General features: G+C 40.8%; 1 protein-coding gene across 2 annotated transcripts in view; it reads left to right on the forward strand.

Moving 5' to 3' along the window:
* Positions 1 to 24,083, forward strand: part of arl6ip6 (ADP-ribosylation factor-like 6 interacting protein 6) — a 51,035-nt gene extending 26,952 nt beyond the window's left edge. The window contains exon 4 of one of the 2 annotated variants that reach the window (XM_078552189.1): positions 20,585 to 24,083. In XM_078552189.1, coding sequence (XP_078408315.1) covers positions 20,585 to 20,678 — 94 coding nt within the window. In that variant the 3' untranslated portion in view covers positions 20,679 to 24,083. Of the gene's footprint in view, positions 1 to 6,188; positions 6,263 to 20,584 lie in introns of those variants that run through there. The other variant, XM_078552190.1, reaches the window with a different exon arrangement.
* Positions 24,084 to 27,056: the final 2,973 nt, after the last annotated feature.

A 27,056-nucleotide genomic window follows, 5' to 3' on the forward strand; every position in this document is an offset into this window, starting at 1 on the left:
TGTCAGGTCAAAAGAATTCAAAGCTTCACTTAACTGACCATTTTTTAACTTCAGTTCACACAATTTGATAACATTGAAATAACAAAGTTACTCTTTCTGATATTGCTTCATTGCTGTAATTCCAAACCCGTATAACTAAAACATTTTAACAAAAATATTTTTTTCTGAATAACCTGAACTATTCCTGTATTTTGTCTTTCTTTGTATTCTCTCCAATAATCTGTCTTCTCTCCAATAATCAATCTCTGTTCCGTTTTTTTAAGATTTATTTAAAATTTACAACAAGCTGCCATATTTTCAATTATTCTGTGTGAATTATTTTTCTGGATGTTTTCCTCCGCTGCTTATATCTCCCTCACTCCTGACCCAAGTCTAATTTGGAAGTGGGATTCACCATGTGGGAAAAAATTGGCCTTTGGCTAAAAATCTGTGCCAAAGCTACTATTTTAGCCAGTCAGGTGCCAGAAAGCTAAAAGGCTGAATTTTCCCAGAATTGCACTAAGTGCAGTAGCGGGCGGGTAAAATGGAGTCCTACCCACCGATGAAAATGGCGGCTTTTCACGCCGTATCTCCTCGAGCCCACCTCATTATATATTCACTCCCGCGGAACACGCCGGGCGGACTTTCATTTGCCCGCTCGCCATCACCCCGCTGTTGCATCATGCCGGCTGCCATCTTTAAAAGGCAGCCGCGAGCGAAGCGCTCACCACCACTACCTGGGAGACATGGCCCGCAAAGGCAAAAAGACTGCAGACCCCACTTCAACAACGGGTCCCTCAAGCGACTGCTGGATGCTTTGTAGGCCCGCAACGGTGTGCTCAACCTCCACTCTGGCCGCAGGATGGGTAGCAATATCACCAACCCAGCTTGGGAGGCGGTGGCAGCATGGTCAGCGTGAACGCCCTGCAGAGGACGACAGCCACTCAGTGCTACAAGAGGATGAAAGATCTCCTCCGCTTCGCCAAGGTAAGTCACTCTTTTCATCACTCCCCACTCTCTCACTCTCAAACCCATCACATATCCACAAGACCCTCACTCACTGCCAGTGCAAGGGACATCACCATTCACTCTTTCACACTCACCGTCACTGTCCTCACCCCATCCATGGGACCACTCACCACCCACACAGCCCAGGCATACTTATCATCTGGCCTGGCAGGCATCCTTATGCACTCTCCCCATCTCTATCCATGCAGGACAAACTGGCTCACAACAGGAGGGAAAGGCCGCAGACAGGTGAAGGGATGCCGGAATTCAAAGTTCTGACAGAATTTGAAAACACAGCCATCCAGGTGGCCGGCGATGACCGAGACCGGTCCTGTGCTGACGGTGAGGTCAGCGGTGCTCTACCAAGTGAGGATCCAGCAGTGCAACATCCATCAGACAACCCTGCCGTGACTGATGTCTCCTCCTTCACAGGCCACTGCCAAGCACTAATTATTTCCACTTGCTTTCGCAGGCACACCTGGGAAGCAGCTGACAGAGTCCACGACCCAGAACCTCCAAGCAAGCTCCAAAGAAACCTCCAGAGAGAAATCTGAAGTCACCCTCCTTGAAGTCCCGTCACAGGGCTCACCCACACCCTCCATCAGCGCAGAGACACACATCTCGGTGGGACCTAGCTTTTAGAGTAGCCTCAGGATCGCAATCTGATGAGCATATCGCATTTTCTGATCCACAGCAGGTGGAGGCAGGGACTTCCCAGGCCCCCGGCACTTAGACGACTGCTGGAGGCCAGAACATTGCAAAGTCCAAGCCAGATGATGAGCCTCTGGACTCAGTCATGGCACAGTTGCTGGAGCTGCAAAGACAAGCTAGGGAACAACAGTAAGGGATGTCCGCTGCACTCAGATTGCAAGGCACGATGGAGGAGTCCGTCTGCCTTCAGGCTGAGGTGATAGCACCGACATTACAACGCACCAAGGTCAACACTGGCAGGATGGCGACCGCCATGGAGACCTTGGTCCAGGATGTCACTCCTGCATTGCTGCATGGGTTTAACTCCATCACTGATGCCATAGTTGGCCTCCAACAATGTGTACGCGAGAGGGGTGCTGGGTAGCTCGATCTCAGTCCAGCTACCTCTTCCGCTCATGGAGTCAGCCAGGGGCCCTCGGGCACCCATAGGGAGGAGGATCAGCAGGTGCTCACTCCGGGCCCATCCACCCAGCTCACTCTGGGAATGACCGGCCCATCCGAATCCTATTTTCCTGTGACCTCCGCAGATCCAGCTTCACAGGCCAGGGAGGGTGCCACTGCCACACAGGAAGACCCCAAAAGCAGGCTGGGGCCCTCCAGAGGACACCTGTCAAATCATCACAAGGCGTCACAGTCAGCAGGCTGATTCCACCTCCGCTGTGGATGTCCGGAGAGCACCAAGATGTAGCGACAGGGTTAGGAAAGTTAAGGAGAATTAGTTGCACAGCCTGGGCACAGGTGTTAATCACTTGTACATAATGCTCACTATTGTGAATAAACTCCCAAGAATGTCTCCGTGCCTATGGCTCCTTGTTCTGATGAGCAGTGTTCTTGTCACTCGGATGTGAAACCTTTCTGCACAAGATAAAAGGCAGGTGTCTCAGTCCAGGGCCTCTTCCCTGTGCTCTGTGCGGCCTTCAGACCACAGAGACGGTCCAGCCTCTCCTGGAAACATTACTGATAACTGCACCTCAGCAGTGCTAGTTTTTGCTGCCAGATTGCCATGGGCAGGTGCCACAGAGTTCTCTCATTCTCTCAGTGTACTCTCAGCACCTTTAAGGTGGGTCTGGCCCCCATCACCAGCATCTGTGACCAGTGACACTGTGCACCAACTCCTGAAGGGCTGAGGTGCTGAAGGCAGACACAGCATCAGATTCATTAAAAGTTTCATGGCTGCGTCTCTATGATATGACCCTGATCACAGAGCGCAAGTGAGCTGCCCTCGGCCAGACAGGAGTCAGACATTCTCAGAGGCTATGTGAAGATCTATGGAGTGTCCTCACTGCATGTTGTCATCATCCTTCTGCGATCGAGCGACTATAAGGACCTACACTGCACCTTCATGACAGGAGCATTCTCAGAGGACATTCCAGGCTGGCTTATCGCAGCACCAGTCAAATGTTCACAACTGCGATGTGAGGATCTACGGGGACACCTCACTGCATGTTGTCGTCATCATCCTCCACAAATCTGACAGCCGTGAGGGCCTCTGAGTGCGCCTCCCTCGTCTAGCCAATGCAAGAGCCTCATCCCTGTCAATGTCCTCCTCATCAGAGGAGACATGTAGCTCCTCCATCTCCCCTTCAGCCAGCTCCTCACCCCGTTGCAACGCCAGGTTGTAAAGGGTGCAGCAGATGACGACGATGCGTGACACCCTCTGCGGACTGTATTGCAGGGCACCACCAGACCGGTCCAGGCACCGAAACCGCATCTTCAGCATCCCGATGGTCTGCTCCACCAAGTTGTGAGCTGCTGCATGAGCCTCATTATAGCATCGCTCTGCTGCAGTCTGAGGCTGCCACACGGGTGTCATCAACCACAGCCTCTGTGGGTAGTCCTTGTTCCCACGGAGCCAACCCTGCAGCCTCTGTGGACCCTGGAAGACTGCAGGGATCTGCGAGCGATTCAGGATGTGAAGTGGGTCCTGCCATATTTTCCATGCACGCCATCTATCACACCCGCTGCCAGTGGGCTCGGAAAATTCTGCCAAAAGCCAGGTGTGAAATCAGAACAAATTTGATGCCTTTTGAATTGTTAAATCGAAAATGGTACCACTGTGGCAGTTACCTTGTCCATAATTCCAGCAACCTGATTGATCCCAGCCCGGAGAACTCATCTATGGTACTCATAAGAGTTAAAAAAAAATGACAACCTGGAATCAGAGCAAAAAAGTAAATCATGTCGCAAGTTGATATCTTCATTGTTATACTTGCAAGAACACAATGTCATTAGCTTATAATTGTTACAGTCCCAGTAGTGACTGATAACTTATAGTAAGATATATGAATTTCCAGTGGGGTTAACTGGAAGGATCATACTTCAAGATTTCAAGTTTTAAGATATTTATGTAATAAACTAAAAGCAACATTGTCCAAACACGATCCAGTAGGCAACTTATATTCTAAACTACAGAAAAGATCCCCCTATTAGTTTTTAAAATGACAGAAATTCCCCCTCCATACTTATACTTTGTTCTGTCCCTTAAATGGGCACTTCAATCCCCAGGAACAAGTCCAAAGCTATTCTCAGCTGGATAACTTCTAATCCCTGAACTGACTTTTGTGGTGAGGGTTACTCTAGCAATCCCCCCCTCTAGCCAAAACTAGGCGAACTCTCCAGCCTTGTTTCAATCCTCACAAACTTGCTCCTTTTAATCCGAACATGAGCTCCCACTTGCATTCGTGGTGAACAATTGATACATTCTGTTATTATTGTAGAGAGCCTCTATCTCTTTGCTTTTACTCGCCCAAAATCTTGCAGACTGACCTGTCTGAGAGGTTCAGGGATATCTTAAGAAAAATTCTGTAACCTGATATTTAAAATGACTGGCCATGGACTTTTCCCTTTCAAAGCCCATCTCCATGGCCACATGAATCACATCAACCTTGTATCCAGGTAGAAGTGCTAATTAACTATCCCTCAGACCTCCAGCTCCATTCTATCTTGGAATTACATAGTTTGAAGTACAACAGTTTACAAAACCTGACATTGCTAATACCTCTGGCTTGGTGACTAACAGTCTATCCAATGTCAGCTTAGCTGCCCTGGTCATTGTTTACAGGTGTGAATATCTTGCACCTTCTCCCCAGTAAGGCAACCTGGGCCTTTTACCCCCATCCCCACCCAAATTAACTTTTCACAGCCGAGCTACCCAAGCTGCTTGTTAGGAAGAATTCAGAACAGGTCACATGACCACCTTTTATTTCTCCATTTTACCTTAAACTAAAGAGACCATCCCAAAACTTAACAACCTTATAAACATCAGACCTGTAGCATAATAGAATTAGAATTGCTTGTACAGGATATGACTACCATATAATTATGTCCTGTTATCAGTCTTTATATTTTTAAGATGCTCTGGTTATAATGTCTTTAACTCCCTAATTTCCTAATTAACCAATTCATTGGTTACCATACGATTTGTTGACGGTCAACCTTTTAAAAGTCCAAAAATTTCCTTACAGTAACCTTGTTTAAGTTGTCACAACAATTACATTTATGTTAAATTAGTTATCCAGACTGTGTCTATATTGTATTCACTAAAAAGAAAAAATCTGGATGTGCAACTGCTGGCCCTGCATTCAATCGATGATTGACTCATATAGCTGTTGCTTAACTCTCTTGGAACCTTGCACTCTGCTGGTACAAAGAAACATTTTATGTATTGTGCAGCTTTTTGAAACATTACTCTTCAGAGAACTGGGTGGTACAAAGTATTTGCCCTTTTAAGTGCTAGTTTCATAATGTAGTCCTAGTGAAATGAATTAATGTGTCTGCATGTTTAGCATCGCGAGTACATTTTCTAGAAGTGCAAATCCATCTTTTCGTACAGTTAATCCTCTTGAAAAGAAATGTTTACCATAATAGTTTATAGGATTTAGGTGGTTTTAATTCTGCACTGGCTAATGCAGCATTCTTTCATTCGTGCTTTAGAACCATGGATAAATTCAGACAAGCAATCAGGAAAATTAGTTTAAATGTTGATGTCTGCAACAGTATTTTTGTGATATGAGGTTTCCAACCTACTCTGTATCTCCAAAACCTGAACACATCCCTGAAGAGGGAAGATTTCAAGAGTATTGCTGAACCATATCATCTGCCTTAAAACAGATATGGGTTAATGACCAGAGCTGGTACTCATCAACATTTCTAATGTCTTAGCTAATTAATCATTTTTGCCAAGTTGGGTGAAGTGCAAGGGTAAACACTTTGTGCACTAGCTTCAAATTTAGGGATTGTGACTTTTTCTTTCCTATATGTATTCCACACACTGAGAAGCTATAACAGATATATATTGTGCACTATAGTTTTGTGCCATATCTATGGGTCTCATAAGCTAAATTATAATTCATACAATGTTAATGATATTATAATCTAAGATAAAGATATGCAATTTATTACTAATGTAAAGAACCTATTTTTTATTTTTCTTGGACTGTGGCTTTAAAAACTACCATGCCTGCAGTTGAAAGACATGTTTGCTGGAACAGGGTGAGGAATATCTACAATGTTGCTATACTGGAGCATAGGGTACCATAAGAAAATAGGATGGTGTGGAAAGGAGTTCTGGACAAGGGGGAACTGCCTAATGGCAGTATTTTAATTGGCTCCTGACCTGGTGACCAGGGTTTTGTGCAGTAACAGTGCGGGGAGAACAGCCCCTAACCTGAAAAAAGGGATGACCTGAAACCTATCTCTCCTGTTTTTGTAAGATTACTAGCAATTCTGCCATAATAGCTAGCTGGCTATCCCTCACATCTCTAACCTGCTTTCTCTGAATACTCCTGTCAAGAGGAAAAGGGGTAAAATCATCAGAGAGATATTGAAAAGCAAGTTTTTCAATCAATCAACCACAGATGTGTCATCAACAACAAACTGCAAGGAATTTGGAAGATATCAATCAAAATCAACCCATCTAATCCTGTAATCCAGATTGGTGCTCTTGAACTGTTTTATCTCACTCTTAAAATCCATATTTTGGATGTTTTGTGTGTGTTTGTGTGTTTGTGTATAGGGGTTTAAGAAGGGGAAGAGTTTAAGTTATTGAGTTAGAAGTTAGCAATTCATATTTCTTTATATTGCCACTAGTTAAAGACAATTTGTTCAATAAACAGTTATTTACTTATTAAGTTTACAAACCTGGTGCTCGTATTCTGCTTAGCTAAATTAAAGTTATGTAGAATTGGGGCAATTTGGTGGTCTGATAAAACTTTTCACATTTGTTGCGGCTCAGGGAACAGTGGGGCTTGATATTAAAGCGCAGTATCCTCAGTGAGTCTTGACACTAAACTAATATAAAAGGGAATGCAAATATGTTCTGTAGACATATAAATAGTAAAAGGGTGGTAAGACAAGGCATGGGATCGATTAGGGACCAAAAATGACGTGCACATGGAGGATGAGGTATTGAATACTTTGAATCTGTCTTTACCAAGGAAGAAGATGCAGCTGAGGTCATGGTGGAAGAGGAGGTAGTTCAGACACTTGAAGGGTTTAAAGTTGATTCAGAGGGAGTGTTGGATTCACTGTTTGTACTTGAAGTTGATAAGACACCAGGACCAGATGAGATAACAGACAAGGATGCTGAAGGAAGAAAGAGTGGAAATTGCAGATACACCACAGTTCTCCAGTCCTCCTTAGACTCGGGTGGTACCAGAGAACTGGAGAATTGCGGATGTTCAAAAAGGGTGTAAAGCAAAGTCCAACTACAGGCCAGTCACTGTAACCTTGTTGATGGGGAAGCTTTTAGAAATTATTATTTTTTTCCCTGAATAATTATCACTTGGGTAAATGCCGGTTAATTAAGGGAAGCCAGCATGGATTTGTTAAAGGCAAATTGTTTAATTTGATTAGTAACATAGAGGGTTGATGTGGGTAATACTGTTGATGTGGTGTACTTGGACTTCCAGGAGGCATTAGACAAAGTGCCAAATGACAGACTTGAGCAAAATTGGAGCATATGGAATATAAAGGACAGCAACATGGATACGAGATTGGCTGAATGACAGGAAACAGTAGTGGCGAGCGGTTGTTTTCCAGACAGGAAGAAAGTTTATAGTGGAGTTCCTCGGGGAATGGTGTTGGGACCCTTCCTGCTCTTGATGTATATTAATGACCTAGACCTTGGTATTCAGGGCACAATTTCACAATTTGCGGATGATACAAAACTTGTAAATATTGTGAACTGAGAGGAGGATAGTGTAGAACCTCAAGAGGACGCAGACAAATTGGTGGATGGACGGTCAAGTGTCAGATGAAATTTAATACTGAAAAGTGAGAATGATTCATTTTGGTAGGAAGAATGTCGAGAGACATTATAAACTAAAGGGTGTGCAGGAGCAGAGGGACCTGGCTATATATGTGCATAAATCATTGAAGGTGGCAGGCCAGGTTGCGAGCATGGTAAATAAAGCATACGGCATCCTGGACTTTAGGGGCATAACTTCCTTGCTTTTGCACCCTTATGTTAAACTTTTATGAAATGCTTGTTTGGCCTGAACTGGAATATTGCATCTGGTCTGGGCACCACACTTTAGGAAGGATATGAAGACATAAGAAAGGATGCAGAAAATATTCACAAAGATGGTTCCAGGAATGAAGAACTTGAGTTATGTAGATAGATTGAAGTTGTTGGGACTGGTCTCCTTGGAGAAAAGAAAATTGAGAGGAGATTTGATGGGGGTATTCAAAATCATGAGGTGTCTGGCTGGAATAGATAGCGAGAAACTATTTCCATTGATGGAAGGATTGAAAACCAGAGGGCACAGATTTAAGTAATTAACAAAAAAAGCATTGGTGACATGGGGAAAAAAAACCTTTTCACACAGCAAATGGGTAGGATCTGGAATGTACTGCATGAGTGTGGTGGAGGCAGCGTCAATTGAGGCTTTCAAAAGGGAATTCATTCTCTGAAAAGGAAAAAAATTGCAGGGCTACAAGGAAAGGCAGGGCAGTGGCACTAGGTGAATTGCTCCTTCGGAAAGCCAGCACAGACTCGATATGCCAAATGGCTGCCTTCTGTGTTGTAACCATACTATGGCTCTATTTACACAAACTGCTTAAATTTTGGCACCTTGCCAATTACATTTTTTTGAGGCTTTCTGAATTTCATACCCAAGATTATTTTGACTCTTGTGTCTTAGATTCCTGTCATTGATGAATCCCAGTGCCCTAAGCCTTTTGAGAGTGTTTATTTGGGCTTTGAGATTTTTGTAATGTACATGTGTAAGCAAAAAGTGAGAACCATCTGGTAATTGCTTTTTGGTATTGGACTATGTTATGCCACTAAGATCCCACTTGAAAGGTGGAAGACACACAACAGAATGTCTTTTAAGCTTAAAGTGTCAACTAAGTTTATTAAACTGTGAACAAGTGAATAATCATAAGATTACATTTTACATTAGTGTAATAGCTACAGTTTAGTTGTAAGTTTAACTTCACAGCAAGACTAAAAAGATTGCAGGTCTTAAATGTACTGAGTGAATGACCTCTGCTGCAAATTTGGTTCTAAATAAGTCACCAAGAGATCCAAGAGGAACTGTACTTGTCTCATTTCCTTTTTCATTCCAAGGAAATTACTGTGAATTTGAGAACACTGCTTATACCTATGGAGAACTGTCCCAGTCAATATAATTTCCTGAAAACCTGCCTGTGTATCAAATATAGAGCGTGTCATCATTTGATATATTCTTACTGGAACATGCACTCGGGCATAGAACATTTATTTATTTGCCCATTTACATTCTCTGTCATTGTGTGCCCTCAGCAAATTCTGGAGTTAAGTTTGTCTGACATTAGTGCTTCTGTTACCTGTAGCTGGGCCCTGTTTTATGGTGCTCAATATTTTTAAAATGTCCTTGATCTACATCTTCAGACTTCAATAATGTGGTGCATTTGAGATATAACATAACTTCTTTAAAAATTCAGAAATTATTTTCCAGCCACACTTGAAATAAACTCTTCTGAACAAATATTGAATTACTTTTTTACCTTCTACCCAAGCAACAGGTGCATTTGCAACTTTACATCGCAGCAATTTCACCATTTACTTGAATTTATTTTAAGAAGTACTCCAATTCCCTGAAAAATGGTGCAATGCAGAATCATGCAGAAATTTTCTGTGATTTTCCAGACTTATACATGCTCGTCGAAGAAAATCTAAGCACTCTGGATTACTTGGGGGAAATCTGAGTTGCTTATGTGTCTCCTGTTCAAGCTACAGTAAGTCCTCACTTAAAGTTGTGGTTGTGTTCCTGAAAATTGCGGCTTTAAGTGAAATGACTTTAAGTGAATCATGAGTCTCAATGTTAAAGCCAGAGTTAGGTTCCTTCAGACATTTCTCACCCAGAAAAAAAATGACGCATAAGTAGAAATACTGTACCGTACATGTACAGCACCATCTATGCATTCCTAGCTGAAATAACTGAAATCACTAAATGTAAAAGAAATACAATACAGTATCCAATAAAAAATACTTGCCATACAAATACCTGCACTGTACTTTTAGATTGACCAGGCTCCATCTAGTGGCCAAAGTTAGTCGATGCCGTTATCAGCTGAAGCCCCAGAACTAACTGCACTGACCAGCTTCTGCCACTAGGACTTCAGTGCGAGTTCATAAGTGAAGCCAGGATCAGAGCGAGCAGCCAGGAGAAGTCTAGACCCCTGGTCCTAAGGTCTTATCAAGGAATAGGAGCTCTCTTCAGGAAGTCAACATTTTTTTGCGCCATTTCTGAAGTTCATTGCTGAAATGTGGAATTTCATCTATCATCTGCTTCCAGCTTCATCTTGCTGCTTCACTGAAAACACAGAACAGCCTGGGCATCTAGAATCTTGCTGAATAGTTGGATGATGCTTTTCTTTATTCAGTCCTTCCCCTTACACAATGAACTTTTCCAGTTCTGTTTGGTTCACGGCAAAGGCTTTTTTATTTGCCCCTAACAGGGGTTCCCAAATTGTGGGTCTTGTCTCCCGTTGGGGTCATGGAGTCTGACACAGTAATGGTGACTGTTGAGTGGAGATTCTGGCCAGGGCATGAATTTTTTTCCCCCAAACTGTTCGTCAATGGGGCAACTTTTCCCTGCCTTGATTGGCTGTTCATTCCAGTGCTCCTGCACTGGCCCTGATAGTTTTGAGATGGCCTCCCCAGGTATACTCAGGACTTGTGCTATATCTAGTTCTACACCCTCTTCTATCCTTCAGCCCAAATTTTGTGAAGACTATCCACACTTCCACATCACTTTCAAGTTCTATCAGTTTTAAAGGATGTTAGAAGGTGTAAGTAGACCTTTTAACCCTTGCATTTGGTTATGCTTTCAGCTGTCGTCTTTATTTTTCTCTTTAAATTAATTAGGCAAACTCCTGTAATCACAGACTTTCTGGTGAAGTTCAAATTTGTTTTGCATCAAGGCACACTAAATTCAGATACTGACTATAGTTGATCTCTGCTCAATTTAATGGACTTTGGGGTACCACAATCAGGTGGATACATTTGTTATGTAACCTTAAGCGCTCAGCCCACATGCACAGTGTTCTGGTGAAGAGTCATACAGACTCCAAACGTTAACTGTATTCCTCTCTGCAGATGCTGTCAGACCTGCTGAGTTTTTCCAGGTATTTTTGTTTTTGCACAGTGGTACTGTTTGGAAACCCAAGATCACTCACTGGGGGTCACTGTGAGGAGTATTTAATGACATGCTGTCAGCCAATGAGTTGGAGGCATTGCTAGAGTTATGGCAGGACTAAGAGCAAACTGTATTTTACAGCAAGTAAACAGCAAAACAAAGTCTATTTGCAGAGCCTATTTAAAAAAGATTCTGTACAAAGTGCAGCAAACAGAACGTATGATCATAACTGCAACAGCTCCTGATAAAAGCAAGCAAAATACTGGGGTTTGTGTATGTGCGTGCGTGCGAGATAGTTACATAATAGAAATTGTGTGCAAAATCAATCTTAGTCATTTGCAACAGTGCAGTCTCCAGATGTAATTGACAGGAGTAAGTTACTCCATTCTGGTTGCAAGTAATGGTGTCATACGCTGCCATAATTGCAACAAAGGAGCACACAAATAGGCTGTTGAACTTCTCAAGCCTGTTGGTCCATTTTTTTTTTGAAAAAGAGAATGCTGGTTCTATTTTCCAAAATAAATGCACATTTTCTCCTCTCAACTGCAATTACACTCCGCCTGTTCTGTTTTCAGCATTCTGTTTTGTTTCAGATTTCAGTCATACAAAGTTTCGTGCTTTTTGTTTGCTGTTTTATCTCATCTCAGGTGGGGTGGGGGAACTCGTCATTGGACAAATCCATTTTAACAAGTTTACTATGAAAGTAGAAGCTCCAGTTGACAAAATTGCTTTCAAATGCATTGGGATGACTCATTTAATTTGTGCTCTGTGTATCTATAAGCTGTTTGGTTTACAACTCCCTGCATTTTATCAGACAAATTATAAATACCTTGCACTCAAGAAGGGAAAACTTGAGCTCTGCTTTAGCTCTGGAGTCCATCATTAAATAAGACTGCGGTGAGTAAATAGATTAGTTTAGAGAGAGTAGCCACAATTTGTGAAACAGAACCAAGCAAATGTAGTTATTTTCAAGTTTCAAAGCATCACTTTTTTGTGTTTGTTTTTTGAAAACTTGCTAGGGCCAGGAGCAGATGTGAGCAGGAGCTAAAAATAGCCTTGCCCGCCGGCTTGCCAATTCCCCAGCTCCATCCCGTTTCTGGACCGTTTTTGTGGAGGCAGATGGTGAGGGTGGGGAGGGCTATCTGTCCACATGCGGCAAGTAGCCAACACAGCATGTTAATAGCGTATTGAGGCCATTTAAAGGACGCTGATGGGAATTATTCAGGCTGAAGGGGATTTGCATTCCAGGTGGCCTTAAGGCCCTTAGTGCCTGTCTGGGTGCAGGAGTAGCTGCATGGGATTTCTCTTCTCCCACCCCGCACTGCTGACCCAGCTGCATGACCTGTGCTCTTTGGCCCTCCAGCTTCAAGAGCCTGTTTGGTGTCCTTAATTGGGTGGCGAGCCTGCCCTCTGGTCATTAATTAGCAGCCCCTGTGAAAACGGGTGGGTTTGGAATCCAGCAGCAGTCGTGACCTCTGTTTCCTGCCCCTGGTGGGGAAAATTTTGGTGTCTGTGTTGAAGTGCTGGTAGCTCTTTTTTGATCACAACTTTAAGTTTCCTCTGATGTACCATTAGAAAATCTCAACAACAGCAGTGATATGTGGAATGTATTTTGCCCTCTTTAGATGCCTCGTGGTGAAGGCACCTCTTAATTTTTTCTTTCATGGCGTGTGGGTGTCACTGGCAAGGCCAGCATTTGTTGCCATCCCTCATTGCCTTTGAACTGAGTGGCTTGCGAGGCCATTTCAGAGGGCAGTTAAGACTCAGCCACATTATTGTGAGTCTGGAGCCACATATAGGCCAGACCAGGAAAGGATGTCAGATATCCTTTCCTAAAGGAAATTAGTGAGCCAGATGGGTTTTTACAACAATCAACAATGGTGTCATGGTTGCTATTACTGAGACTAGCTTTCAATTGCAGACTTTATTAATTCGATTAAACTGCACCAGCTGCTGTGGTGGGATTTGAACCCATGTCCCCAGAACATTAGCTTGGGCGTCTGGATAACTGGTCCACATTACCAATACTCCACCAACTCCCTTCCTAGGCAAAGAACAGTCAGTTACCCAATTCCAAGTGATTGTTGGATGTCATAATTTGTGAAGAAGCTGCATTTGGAGTTACTGAGGTAGCTGCAGTTGCCTCCTTTTGGTCAAAGCTTGTGTTACGTACCTAATTTATTCAGAATCTGCCAAGAAAGGGAGAAATCAAAGTGTGAAAATATCTTCCTGGAGCTGATGAAATTATGCTAATCAGGGAAAATCTTACCTCAATAAATAAGTGTTTTGTATTTTTTCTTAAAATATGCCATGATTTTACCTTTGTGCTTCAGAATACTAAACAATGGGCTAGCTTGACCGTCCGTATGGTGCGACAGGTAAAATTAGATTGAATTGACTGTGGTAAGTGTGGTAGCTATCCAGCTGCCTGAACTTGGCAGTGCTCAAGGTTGTGGTATTGCGAGTGTCTAAAGCCTGTCTGCCATTTACTTAAATGCATTTTCAATTTGTGATCTCTGCATACAACCCTTGTTTAACCTTAAACAAAAACAGAAAATGCTGGAAAAAACTCAGCAGGTCTGACAGCATCTGTGGAGAGAGAAACATAGTTAAAATTTCAATTCCCCCCCCCTTAATCCCCTCTTCCCCTCCTTCCCCCTCTTGCCCTCCCATTTCACCCCCTCTTCCCTCTTCTCCTCTCTTCCCACCTTTCCCCCCTCTTTAACCCCCTTTCCCCCCCACCTCTCTTTCCCCCTCTTCCTCCCCATTTCACCCCCTCTCCCCCTTCCACCCCTCCCCCCCTCTTTCCCCCCCTCTTTTCCAACCCCCTCTTTCTCCCCCCTTCCACACTTCCCAAAAAATAAATGTAACCTTTGTATGTCTTACACAAATTAGTTTGAAATGTGATTGCTTATGCATGACAAAGCAATGAACAGTCGAAAGGTACTGTTTTACTGACCTGTTGGTATCAACACAATGCAACTTGGAGTCCAAAGCATTGCAGGAAAGCACCAAATGCAATACAATGCTGAGATGAGACACAGTTGTGAACTGACTTGAGCTTTCACCAAATGTAGTACAACTCCAGCTTAAATGCTGTGCTTTCCTGCTGTACTGTTGGCTCCAAGCTGCTCTGTGTTGATATCAAAGGGTCAGTAAAACAGTACCTTTTGACTTTTCACTGCTTCATCATGCTATGTAGGGGAAAGTAAATTGCATCCAAGAAGTACTTAGTCGTGGCTACAACACAAAAGCAAAGTACCGCAGATGCTGGAAATCTAAACTAAAAACAGAAAATGCTGAAAATATTCAACAGGTCTGGCAGCACCTTTGGAGGGAAACCGAGTTAATGTTTCAAGTTGATGGCACTTAAGGGTTCTGATGAAGGGTCACCGACCTGAAATGTTAATTCTTAGTTATGGCTATGCTGTTATTTCCTTCTAAGCCAAATTTAATACATCATATAGTTATAGTTTTGGTTTGCTTTGAAGAATCTTGTAAAATGTCATTTGGCCAGGTAATTCCAGTTTGTACCACATTTGATCAAATTTCCTTTGGCAGTCACCCTTTTAAGAATATGTTAAGCCATTGGGCCAAACAAAGTATAATAAAATATCATAATAGGAAATGTTGTTTACCTTGTAAAGTTGCCCTGTAGTATTCAATGTGGGTTGAAAAAATTATGAAAGGTTTTGAAAGACTGGATATGGAGAGAATGTTTCCCTTTGTAGGGAAATGCATAACAAGAGACCATCAATCCAAGATAATCACCAAGAAATCAAATCAGGAATTCAAAAGGAACTGCTTTACCCAAGATTGTTGAGAATGTGCAAATCGTGACCACAGGAAGTGGTTGAATTGAATAAGATCTTAAGATTATAAAAAATAGGAGCAGGGATAGACCATTCAACCCATTGAACCGGCTCAGCCATTTGATAAGATCACAGCTGATCTAACTGTAGCTTTGACTCCACTTTCCTACCTGTCCCCCATAACTCCTGACTTCCTGTCGATCAAAATATGTCTAACTCAGCCTTGAGTATATTCAGTAAAATAGCCTCCACTGTTCTCTGTGGAAGAGAATTCCAGACACGAATCACCATCTGAGAAATATATTTTCTTCACGTTTCCATCATAATTGAGAGGCCCCTTATTTTTGAACTGTTCCCAGTTCTACATTCTCCTATGAGAGGAAACATACTCCCAGCGTTTACCCAGTCAAACACCCCTAGAATCTTTTATGTTTTCATTAGATCACCTCTCATTCATCTAAACTCCAGTGAGTATAGGCCAAACTTGCTTGACTTTTCCTCATAAACCAAACCCTATTCACCCCAGGAAATCCGCCTAGTGGACTTCTCTGACTGCAAGTATATCCTTCCTTAATTAAGGAGACCAAAACTTTACACACTACTCCAGGGTGGTTTCACCAGTGCCCTGTACAGTTGGAGCAAGACATCTCTACTTTTATGCTCCAGCCCCTTTGTAATGAAGGCCAACATTCCATTTGCCTTCCTAATTACTTGCTGTATCTGCATACTAACTTAGTGATTCACGTACAAGGGCACTCGGATCCTCCTTCACTGCAGCATTCTGTAATCTCTGTCCATTTAAATAATCTGTGACTTCTCTATACTTCCTGCCAAAGTGGACTACCTCACATTTTTCCACATTATAATCCTGCCAATTTTTTGCCCACTCATTTAACCTATCTATATCCCTTTGCAAACTCTGTGTCCTCAAATTATACTTTCCTACCTATCTTTGTATCATCAGCAAATTTGGTGCCTTCATCCAAGTCATTAATATAGGTTGTAAATAGTTGAGTCCCAGCACTGATCCCTGTGGCACTCCACTAGTTGCAGTTTGCCAACCTGAAAATGACAGATTTATCCTGACACTCTTTCCTGTTAGTTAGCCAATCCTCTATCCACACTAGTATATCACTGCCAATACTTTGAACTTTTATCTTGTGTACCTTATGTGGCACTTTATCTAATGCTTTTTGGAAATCCAAAAACACTACATCTACTGGTTTCCCTTTATCCACCCAGCTTGTTACATCCTCAAAGAACTCTAATAAATTTGCCAAACACGATTTCCCTTTCACAAAACCATGTTGACTCTGCCTGATTGTATTATAAAAGTCTAAGTGTCCTGCTACTACTTCCATCATAATGGATTGAAGCATTTTTCCAAGGACAGATGTTAGGCTAACTGATCTTTTGTTTCCTGCTTCCTGTCTCTCTCCTTTCTTGAATAGTGGTGTTACATTTGCAGTTTGCCAATCCACTAGGACATTTCTGGAATCTAGGGAATTTTGGAAGATTACGACCAATGCATCCACTATCTCTGCAGCCATTTCCTTTAGACTCTGGGATGCAGACCATCGGGCCCAGGGGATTTCCCCTTAAAGGCTGGCAAGCACATGAGGAAGAAGGCTCACAATGGTAGATGCAGATGAGGAAAGCTGGGAGGCTCGAATGGAGCATAAACACCAGCATGGACTATTTGGATGTAATGGCCTGTGTTTATTATTCTTTCATGGGGTGTAGGCATCGCTGCCTATGCCAGAATTTTATTGCCCATCCCTAATTGCCCTCGAGAAGGTGGTGGTGAGCCACCGCCTTGAACTGCTGCAGTCCATGTGGTGTAGGTACACCCACAATGCTGTTAGGAGGGGAGTTCTAGGATTTTGAACCAGTGGCAGTGAAAGAACGGCGATGTAGTTCCAAGTCAGGATGGTGTGTGGCTTGGAGGGGAACTTGCAGGTGGTGGTGTTTCCATGCATCTGCTGTCCTTGTCCTCCTAGGTAGTAGAGGTCACGGGTTTGGAAGGTGCTGTTGAAGGAGCCTTGTTGAGTTCCTGCAGTGCATGTTGTAGATGATGCACGCTGCTACCACTGTACGTGAGTGGTGGAAGGAGTGCATGTTTAAGGTGGTGGACGGGGTGCTTTTATGTCTTGGGTAAATGAGTTCGTTGGTCAACCGAACTCTAACTGCACGCCTTCCTATGTTCTCTTCAATTGCTGCTTGCAATCAATAATGGGGAGAGACCAATGTAAGAATAAACAGTTATGGTTTGTTGAGACAAAGGCAGAGCACCAGATCGAACATGCTCACTCAGAAATCTCCAGAACTAGACCTACAGTTCCCAGTTGGCCGCGCTGTACAGTGATTCATCAGTGCTGTCACATCTTAAAGGGACAGGGTACCTCACTTTACCACAGGTGCCAATCAAGTGGGCTGCTTTGTCCTGGACGGTGTTGAGCCTCTTGAGTGTTGATAGAGCTGTACTCATCCAGACAAGTGGGGAGTATTCCATCACACACCTGACTTGTGCCCTGTAGATGGTGGGCAAGCTTTCAGGAGTCAGGAGGTGAGTTACTTACTGCAGAATTCCCAGCCTCTGACCTGCTCTTGTAGTCACAGTATTTATATGGTTTGTCCAGTTCAGTTTCTGATCAGTGGTAACCCTGAAGATGTTGATAATGGAGGAATTGAGCAGTGGTGATGCCATTGAATGTCAAGAGAAGATGGTTAGATTCTCTCTTGTTGGAAATGGTCATTGCCTGGCACTTGTGTGGTGCAAATGTTACTTGCCACTTATCATCCCAAGCCTGCATGTTGTTCAGGTTTTGCTGCATCTGAACATGGACTGCTTCAGTATCTGAGGAATCACAAACGGAGCAACATTGTGCAATGATCAGTGGCCATCCCCACTTCTGACCGTATGATAGAGTGGAGGTCATTGATGCAGCAGCTGAAGATGGTTGTTTCTGTGCTGTATATCCTGTATATGTATTTTCCATTGCCAGTGAATAGAGCACGGTCTAATATTAGTTCAATAAGTATCAAATTGAATCCAGAAATAGTGTCATACACCTTCAGTCAAAAATGTTGAATTTTTATCTATAGACCTCCTGAAACTTTTTGAGGCATCTAATCACTTAGTACGGCACATATCTTAAAACGATTTGTAAGACTGCATTTGCTGCCAGTATAAAGTGTACTGTGTATATTTACATACTGAAGTCCAAATCATTCTCTGAAAGTTGTGGTGTTTTCAATTCCACTAAAGGTATTGTAAATCTTGGCTGCTAAAACACTAACTTTTGTAACTATGCTCTAAATGTATTTTAATTTAAGGTAAATGATTATGTAAGATTTAAATTTTCCCCACTCAACTTCAGAACTATGTAACACGTTATTTATTTTATCCACCAAAATACACACATGACATTGCACACGTCTTAATCATGCATGCAAATAACCCTTATTTTCAGTAATATGTTTATAACATTCATACAGTTGTCGAGTGAACACACAAAGGGGTTGCATGTGCAATTTTATCAATGTAGCGTAAACATTGAATTTAGGAGGGAAATTGAACAAAAAGTTAAATTGCAGCTTAAAGATTTAACCCACTTTACAGAGAGTAGATTTGCCACCTTTATTTTTGTCTCTTCCCAAAGTTAAAATGAAGGCACCCACCTGCACCACTGGTTCTTCAACTTTGGGCTTCTGAAGGTGTTTTATTGGTTTGCAAATAGTAATAATTTTGCAAGTGTGTTACTGAGAACTTTGCATGTGTAGACTTAATCTCCATAAATTTGTCAAACTATTTTCAGAAAGAGGCAAATTTTATTCATTTGTGAAACACGAAGCACAAAATGATTACCTAATATTTCACAAAGTGGTTTGTATTAAAAATATACCAAAAATCTGTTGCATCTTCAAATTATTGATTAATTTAGATTCCCACCACAAAAGTGAAATTGCTGCTTTATTTGAATTTAATCCTATGATCAACAGTGTTGCAAACATTCTTGGGCTACCTGAGTTTCTCTCACTGAAAAAGGCTGAATGAATTCACAGAAGAACCTGGAACCAACCCTTCTCAGTTGTACACCAATGGAAAGGCAAGCTACGTTCCCACCGAAAGTGTAAACATCTCCTTGCATAATAATATTCTGGAAACCTTATATAAACCCAAAGACATCTTTAATGTGACCTTTTTTTTCTGAAAGCCACAGCCAAGCACAGAAACAGAATTATCAAAATGGCCACATCAAATAAAAAAGGTTAGCAGAAAATTGGTAGTTTGCATTAAAATAGTATGGATGGGGGTGGGTCTGCTAGGTGCACAGAGAAGAAAGCTGCTGTTGAGAATACATTTGGTGCACAACATTCATGATTCAGCCAAGAGATGGTGTAGTAATTTATTGTATGAAACGGGCAGTGTTGTGCCTGACGCTTGTGGGCCAATTTTGTTGGATGCACTGTGGGCAACTTTTATCAAGGGAGGAGCTGAAAGTAGAATCCATTTTAACTGTGCTTGGCACCAGCAGAGAAAGCGTCTGTATCATGTCACTGTCAACATGGGTACCAACAGCTGTCTATGAAGCAGTAACTTCTTTGAGGTGCAAAATTCTCTGTTGCAACTGCAAGCATACAGTTTGAGTCCAGTGTCAGCATCATGAAGGTAGTTTTCTGCATTGCTGTTGGTCAAATTATTGGTGATGTATGGTAAGTTAAACATAACAAGGAGAAAGAGGCCCAAGTGAGTGTGTGCAGTAGACAGAACAAGGTTGAAGAACCAAACCCCACTATGAGGTGCCCTAGCAACCAATTATGTGAGATTGCTGAAGTGGCCAACAACTAAGTCATATGTCCTAATGGAACTTGACTCTTTACCAAATAGAATTGTGGGTGAATGTGCTGTTAGGAAGATGCAAATCCAAATCAGAATATTGTATTGTGAAACCTGTACCACATTCTATTTTTGATCATGCACATTTCTATGTATTTTCCTTGAGGTTTTATGTTCTTTAGTGTTCTGAGATAATTCTGAAATGTTTGCGCGTGCTGAAAATTATCAATTGGGGGTTGTCCGGCTGAGCATTTTCTGTTTGCATAAATGAGTTTCACAGCAGTATTCAAATTTGACAGGGATCCTGGAAACACAAAATTTTGTGGAATAATTGTTTTGTCATTTTTCTGCCTATGTCAGTGTTTGCACTTGACGTTTCTCATTTACTTTGGGACTGCTGATTTAACAGAGGGATTGAAACCAACTGGAATTACTCCATATGAACTGAGAGCAAAGATGTTTTGAGATGTTGTAAGAAATGTTCCCACAGAGTAATGATTCAGTTTAGATTGGCTACATATGTGTAGCAGTGCCATGGTTTGAATATTAGTTTCTAGGCTTCAAGCTTACCTAGTTCTTAAATAATATAATTTTTGATGTTCTGTTTTCAGGAAATTAACAGGCCATTCATTCCACATGGGCTACAACATGGCAATCCTGAATGGCATCACCACAGCTTTGGCTATAATTTGGTGGTTCACCTGAAATCAACTTTGCCAATAGCACTGACCACTGCTGACCTCTATCCAAACAAGCAAGCTTTCTTCTAGAAATAATGACACTCCTGAGAGGACAGTTCAAAATGAAGTTACAGTACCTGTTTTACTTTCTTAAATGCATTTAACTCCGAGATGAACTTGTAACATCATTCTATTGAAATTAACTTCAGCATTAATGCTGTTCTTTCTCATTATTTTCAATTGTCTTTTTAAGTTGAAGTTCAAAACCTTTTATCTGTTTGAGAATATAACCTATTTTTGGATTGGTAGAGAAATTGTCAAAATTGTTTGGGCAAGAGCCCTTAATCTTATGATTCCAAAATCCACTTGTGACTGTAATCCTTCACTATAAATGGGAATGAAGGATTGTAATGGTATGCTTGCCTTTTTAACGTGTATGAATTGCATTTGTGCAAGCTTCATACTAGTGACTTCCTGGATATCCAAAACAATTACAGCTTCAGGCAATACTTTTTTGTTGCTGACCTCTGATCTTGCAAAAACTTGACCTGCAGGTGTGTGTTTTTTAATAATTTTCTTTATCCTTTCCACTCTGCTACTAGAAGTAGACAGAATGACTGTCGTTTACTGGTCACTAAACACTAACTCATTGGCACACTAACTTAACAGGTTAGATCAGATCTATTTGCACTTCAGCTTCTTAAATCTATAATTATCATCATCAACATGACTGGGGGAACTACCTCTGTCTTATTTTAAATAAATTTGAGAGGCACCTGTAATAAAACTATTTCAGGAAATTGTTGCCATAAACATGGACATTTTATCTCTTCTTAAAACCACTTCACAATATTCTCACTATATTTTATTGCTTAGTGTTGCCATCAACATTTTTTAGTACTTTTTTCAAAACTATGGTTTAAATATTCAGTCGTCATCCAAAATGCTTAAGACTTTTGCATAACTAATTGCTGCCAATACTCTCCAATTATTGTACAAATCCAATTAGGTTTTGATACAATCTTTCTAGTGACACCTCACTAATACAATGAGTCAATTTCTACATGGGACTGAGGCTCACTATTGATGCATTGTTATTTGTGCCACATAATTTTTTTTTCCTAATAATAGATGTCTTGTGGCATTGCTCATGGGCAAAAAAAAATCCTCTTCCTTCTACTTGTCTTTATTTCACTTTCTCTTTCCCTTCTCCCGACACCCCACCCATCCTCTCACTCGTGGACTGTACCTAGAGCCGCACTTGTGCTTAGTATTGGCGCATCAAAGCTACTACAACATATGCCTGTAAGAATGCCTGAAGGATTGGGCAAGAGCAGAATGGACTAGGATCAGGTGGAACTTTGGTGGACTGTGGAACATGTCTCTTCATCTGATTTGTTTCCTATTAAGTAGTCACCTGAGTACTAAGGACAGTTGAGATGGCTGCAATTTCTATAATGTAAATACTAGTTTCCTTTCAAATTAGCTTTATATAATGGTGAGTTCTATTTGTTAGTACTCATTATGATGGAGATCCAGGGAGAGAACAATCACTTTTCTAGTTAACAAAGATAGAACCTCTGAACTTTAATACAGCCTTTAATACATCGTATTTTTTTAATAGATTCTAAATCTGGTAAGATTAAGTTTGGTTTATAGGAAATATGAAATTGTGAAATTATCAGTTGTGATCTGATATATACATTTCTACTAATGCAATGAATGACCTTTTAAAAATACAGGTATTTACTTTTAGTGAAAATGTTCTTAAATGCATGATTGCTGAGTTAATGCCAATTTCAACAAAATTTCGCTGTGGCATGTTCACCTTTTGAGATGTCTATGGATGTTATGATAAGGTTAACCTCATGCTATTCAGTCAAATCACTGATTCTAAGAGCTACTCTAAGTAAGAACTCTTACATGTGTCAATGCAGTAAGGTTAAGGAGTTGTAAGCAGGTTTACATTTATATTTAACTGTGTTTTACACTGGGCAAAATTGCTTTTCAAACCATAGATCCTAGATACTTTTGACTGTACAAAATGGTATTTTTTTTGCAAAAGGCTACAAAATATTTTATTAAGTCAGATATTGAAGTACAGTAGCTGACACTTTAGAAATCTGCACTCATTTTCACTCATCGCTGTTCACAGAATAGAGCTGATTCAGGTCTTGACACTGATATTTCAGGGATTTTGAACTTATTTCACTGCAGAACTGAATTAGTGTTTGTCATACTAAAATAGCCAGGAGAGAATTGAAAGTATTAATTTCAAACTTCCTTCATGATTTGTGGTTTCTTCAGAGTTCAGGTGTCCAATGTTGCATTTTTCTGCACCTGATGCAACATTTTTAAGCATTTAAGTAACAGCATTCTGAAACACTTTGTTAGTTACTGATAGAAGGTTGAACTTCTGCAGTGTAAAAAATTAAATCTTATTTTTATTATATTCCTGATTATTGATTGAAGCTAATTTATATAATGAATGTACAGAACTGCTATAATCTGTTTCAACAGAAGAAACAAACTACTATTAAAGGGGATTTGTTGTTAAACTGTTTCCACATAATTCACATGGCTACTGATAACTGTTGTAGAGTGGTGAGCTATGGTGAAGAAATTAGCTATGCACTCTCATCTTTAATTCCTCCAAAAAGCTGCTTTCCTTTTCTCTGTGCTGATACTCTTGAGCAGCAATACGGTGCTTCCCTGTAGGGAATGAAAAATGGAAAGCAATTAATTTTGTTACATTTCTGGACCTCCACAGTTTCAGGCTTAGTTAGCAACTGAACCTATCTGGAGAAAACTTAACATGCTTTGACCATCCATTGTGATGATATTTTTCTATTGTACAGAAAAAAATTATCTAGTGTTTAAATGTACTTGCACTGAATTGACAAAACTCAAGAATATTGTTACTGTATCACTCCAGAATGTAGAGTTCAACTATGGTTATTTTTTAAAAATCTGTGGGTTTTATTAGAATTATGTGATGTATATGAGCTGTTGTCACCACTGATACTCTTTAAAAAAAAAAATTGTACTAACCACACTGAAGGATGAAAGCTTTTCATGCTCTCCCTGAAATATATTCGAACAAATTTCAAACACATTACATCAAAGTGAATGTTTTCACTTGCCACATCGGCCATTCTTTCGCCTGTACATTAGATTGCCAAATCCTGGGCAAGTTTATGAAGTGATTTGATGTTGAATTGGAACAAGTTGGGACTATACATGATCTTTGCACAACCAATAGAGCAAGTGAAACTTTCATTGGAGTGGTCTGACTTGGTTCAAATACTGCTGTATGATGTGTGTTAAGCTACTGTATGTGGGTATTAGAGCTTTAAATGAAATTGTGTGATGTAATCCATCATGGTTGGAATTTATTTTACAAATAAATTGTACTTCAGTATTCATAAAATGGTTTCTTGATTGATTTTAGAGGCAGATTCTAAGGTAAATTTGTGATTGCAATGAATAAATTAGGGAGGAACAAGGAACATCTTGTAGATTAAATAATGAAAGTTAATGGCTAATAACATTATGTGGTATGAGAATGCATCAATTATAGTAGATTGTGGCTTTTTTAAAGCAAAGTACAACCTTTACACTGTTACTTTGGTTTTCTCTTTAGTGTGCAGGGTATTGTTTGCATTAAATATGTTAAATTAAGTATTTTGTACAGTTCAGTATTATAGAATCCTAGAATGGTTACAGCATAGAAGGCAGCCATTTGGCCCATCATGTCCAAGCTGGCCCTGAGAGCAACTCCCAATCCCCACCTTTTCCCCATTGCCCTGCATGTCTTTTCTCTTCAGTTTATTATCCAATTTCCTTTTGGAGGCTACAATTGAATCTGCCTCCACCACATTCTCAGGCAGCGCATTCCAGGCCCTAATTACTCAATGCAAAAAGATTTTTCTCTCGTCATCTGTTTCTTTTCCCAGTTGCTTTAAATCATTGTTCTCTGGATCTCGATTCTTCCACCTATTGAGAACTGTTTTCCCCATGTTTACTTTGTCCCAACCCTTCATGCTTTTGAACACCCCAATCAAATCTCCTTTCATCCTTCTCTGTGGAGAAAAGTCCCAGCTTTTCCATTCTGTCCATTGAGCAAAGTGTCTAATCCCTGGAATCGTTCTCATAAATTTTCTTTGCCCCCTTTCCAATTCCTTTGCATCCTTCCTAAGGTGTGGAGCCCAGAATCCTATATACCTTATTTTCTCAACCTGCCCTGCCACCTTCAATGATCTGTGCACATTTACACCCATGTTCCTCTGCTCCTTTAGAATTGTATTCTTTATATTATACCGCTTTTCCTCATGCTCCCTACCAAATCACACATATTGGCTTTAAACTTTGTCACATGTCCTGCATTCCACCAGCTTATCTATGTCCTCTTGAAGTCTGTCACTATCCTCACATTTCACAGTTTTGTGTCATCTTCAAATTTTGAAATTGTACCCTGTATACCCAAGTCAAGGTTATTAATGTAGATCAAGAGAAGCAGGGGCCCTAATAATGACCCTTGTGGAACCTGACTATATGCCTTCCAATCCAAAAAGCAACCTTTCACTACTGTTTCTTATCACTCAACAAACATTGTGTCCATGCTGTCACTGTCTCTGTTATTCCATGGGCTTTAGCTTTGCTGATAAGCCTGTTATGTGGCACTTTATCAAACACCTTTTTGGAAGTTCATGTGCACCAAATCAACTGTATCACTCTTATCAACCTTCTGTTATCTCATCAAAAAACTCAAATACAATTTATGCTTAACAAATCCATGCTGGCTTTCCTTAAATAATCCATATTTGTCCAAGTGACTGTTAATTTTGTCTCGTTATCATTTCTAAAACCTTTTCCACCACCAAGGTTAAACTGACTGGCCTGTAGTTGTTAGGCTTGTCCTCCCATCCTTTATTGAACAAGAATGTAAGATCTGCAATTCTCCGGTCCTCTGGCATCATTCCTGTGTCTAAGGAGAATTGAAAGATTTATGGCCAGTGCCTCTGCAATTTCTGCCCTTACTTCCCTCAGGATGCTGTCATGAAGCTATTAATGTATATAATATTATTGGAAAATATTTTTCTTTTAAAATAGAAGTTTAGCCTGTGGGTGTGTCTTAATTGAATTAAAGCCAGTTGGTCAGGGTGCTTTGATGTGTACTAGTTTTGATATGTGAGAGAGAGAGTGCGTTTGCATTTTTTGAATAGAGCATTCAAGAAGTGGGGTGAATTCTGGCACTGAGCAAGCAGAGATCAAGCAAAATGCTTATATTGCTAATAAAAGTTGGTACTATGAAAGGGGTTTTATTGTTAGAAATGGCTGGTGATACAATGGGAATGTACATTCAATGGGCTGTGCTAGGTATAACTTCAGTTTTGTGTGTGTAGAGCAGAGGCAATGTGAGATCTAAAGCAGCTGTTAGCCTCCAACTGTCTCCACAGGAACCAAAGTGAAAAGAACCTCATTTTGGGTTCATAAGGTGAAAATGCTTTGCCTGGTGTCTGGTTAAGTCTATGGGTTATTGTTTGCCTAAATGGAGATTAGTTTGTGAATTTGTTAAAAGTTATGATAGTGGTTTGTAGCCATGGATATGTGTTTAATGTGTTGTAACTTAATAAAATGTTTCATTTAGTTTAATATAAAACTTCTCAAACTGGTAGTCTGATTCCTGAATTTGGAGTTGCATCTCAAACATAACACTTAAAATTAAAGGTTATGACAGTTGTTTAAAGTTTCCCTTTGGGATTTTTAAATAACTCGGCTTTACCAACTGCATTGGTCATAACAATGCATCTGATCTGGTCCTGGTGACTTATCAACTTTTAAGTATGGCTAGCTTTTCTAATATCTCCTCTTGATCAATTTTTAGCCCATCTGGTGAGTCATCTCCCTCCTCTTTCACCACAACCTTGGTCATCGCGTTTTACTTGGTAAAGACAGATGCAAAGTACCCATTTAATACCTAAGCCATGCCCTCTGCTTCCATGCATAAATTCCCTTTTTGCTCCTCAATCAGCTCTACTCCTTTTAAACCACCCTTTTACTATTTATATGCCTATAGAAGAGTTTTGCATTCCCTTTTATGTTCTGCCAGTCTCTTCCCATACAATCTTTTCTGCTTTTTTTCATTCCGGTCTGAACTTTTTAGCCTGGTTCTCACTTGCATTATTAACCTGACATTGGTCATTTTCACCCTTTTTCTGTTTTGTCTTGCCTTCTATCTCTATCATCATCCAGGGAGCTCTGCTTTGTTTGTCCTACCTTTCCCCCTCCTGGGAATGCATCTCAAACATACTCAAGTGATCTCTTCATTAGAGGCAGCCCATTGGCAGGCAGCACTGTAAATGACCAATCTTTGATTCCAGTTTACTCGGGCCAAATCTGT

This window comes from Cetorhinus maximus, chromosome 11 (genome assembly GCF_964194155.1).
Source record: "Cetorhinus maximus chromosome 11, sCetMax3.hap1.1, whole genome shotgun sequence".
Classification (NCBI taxonomy): Eukaryota; Metazoa; Chordata; class Chondrichthyes; order Lamniformes; family Cetorhinidae; genus Cetorhinus; species Cetorhinus maximus.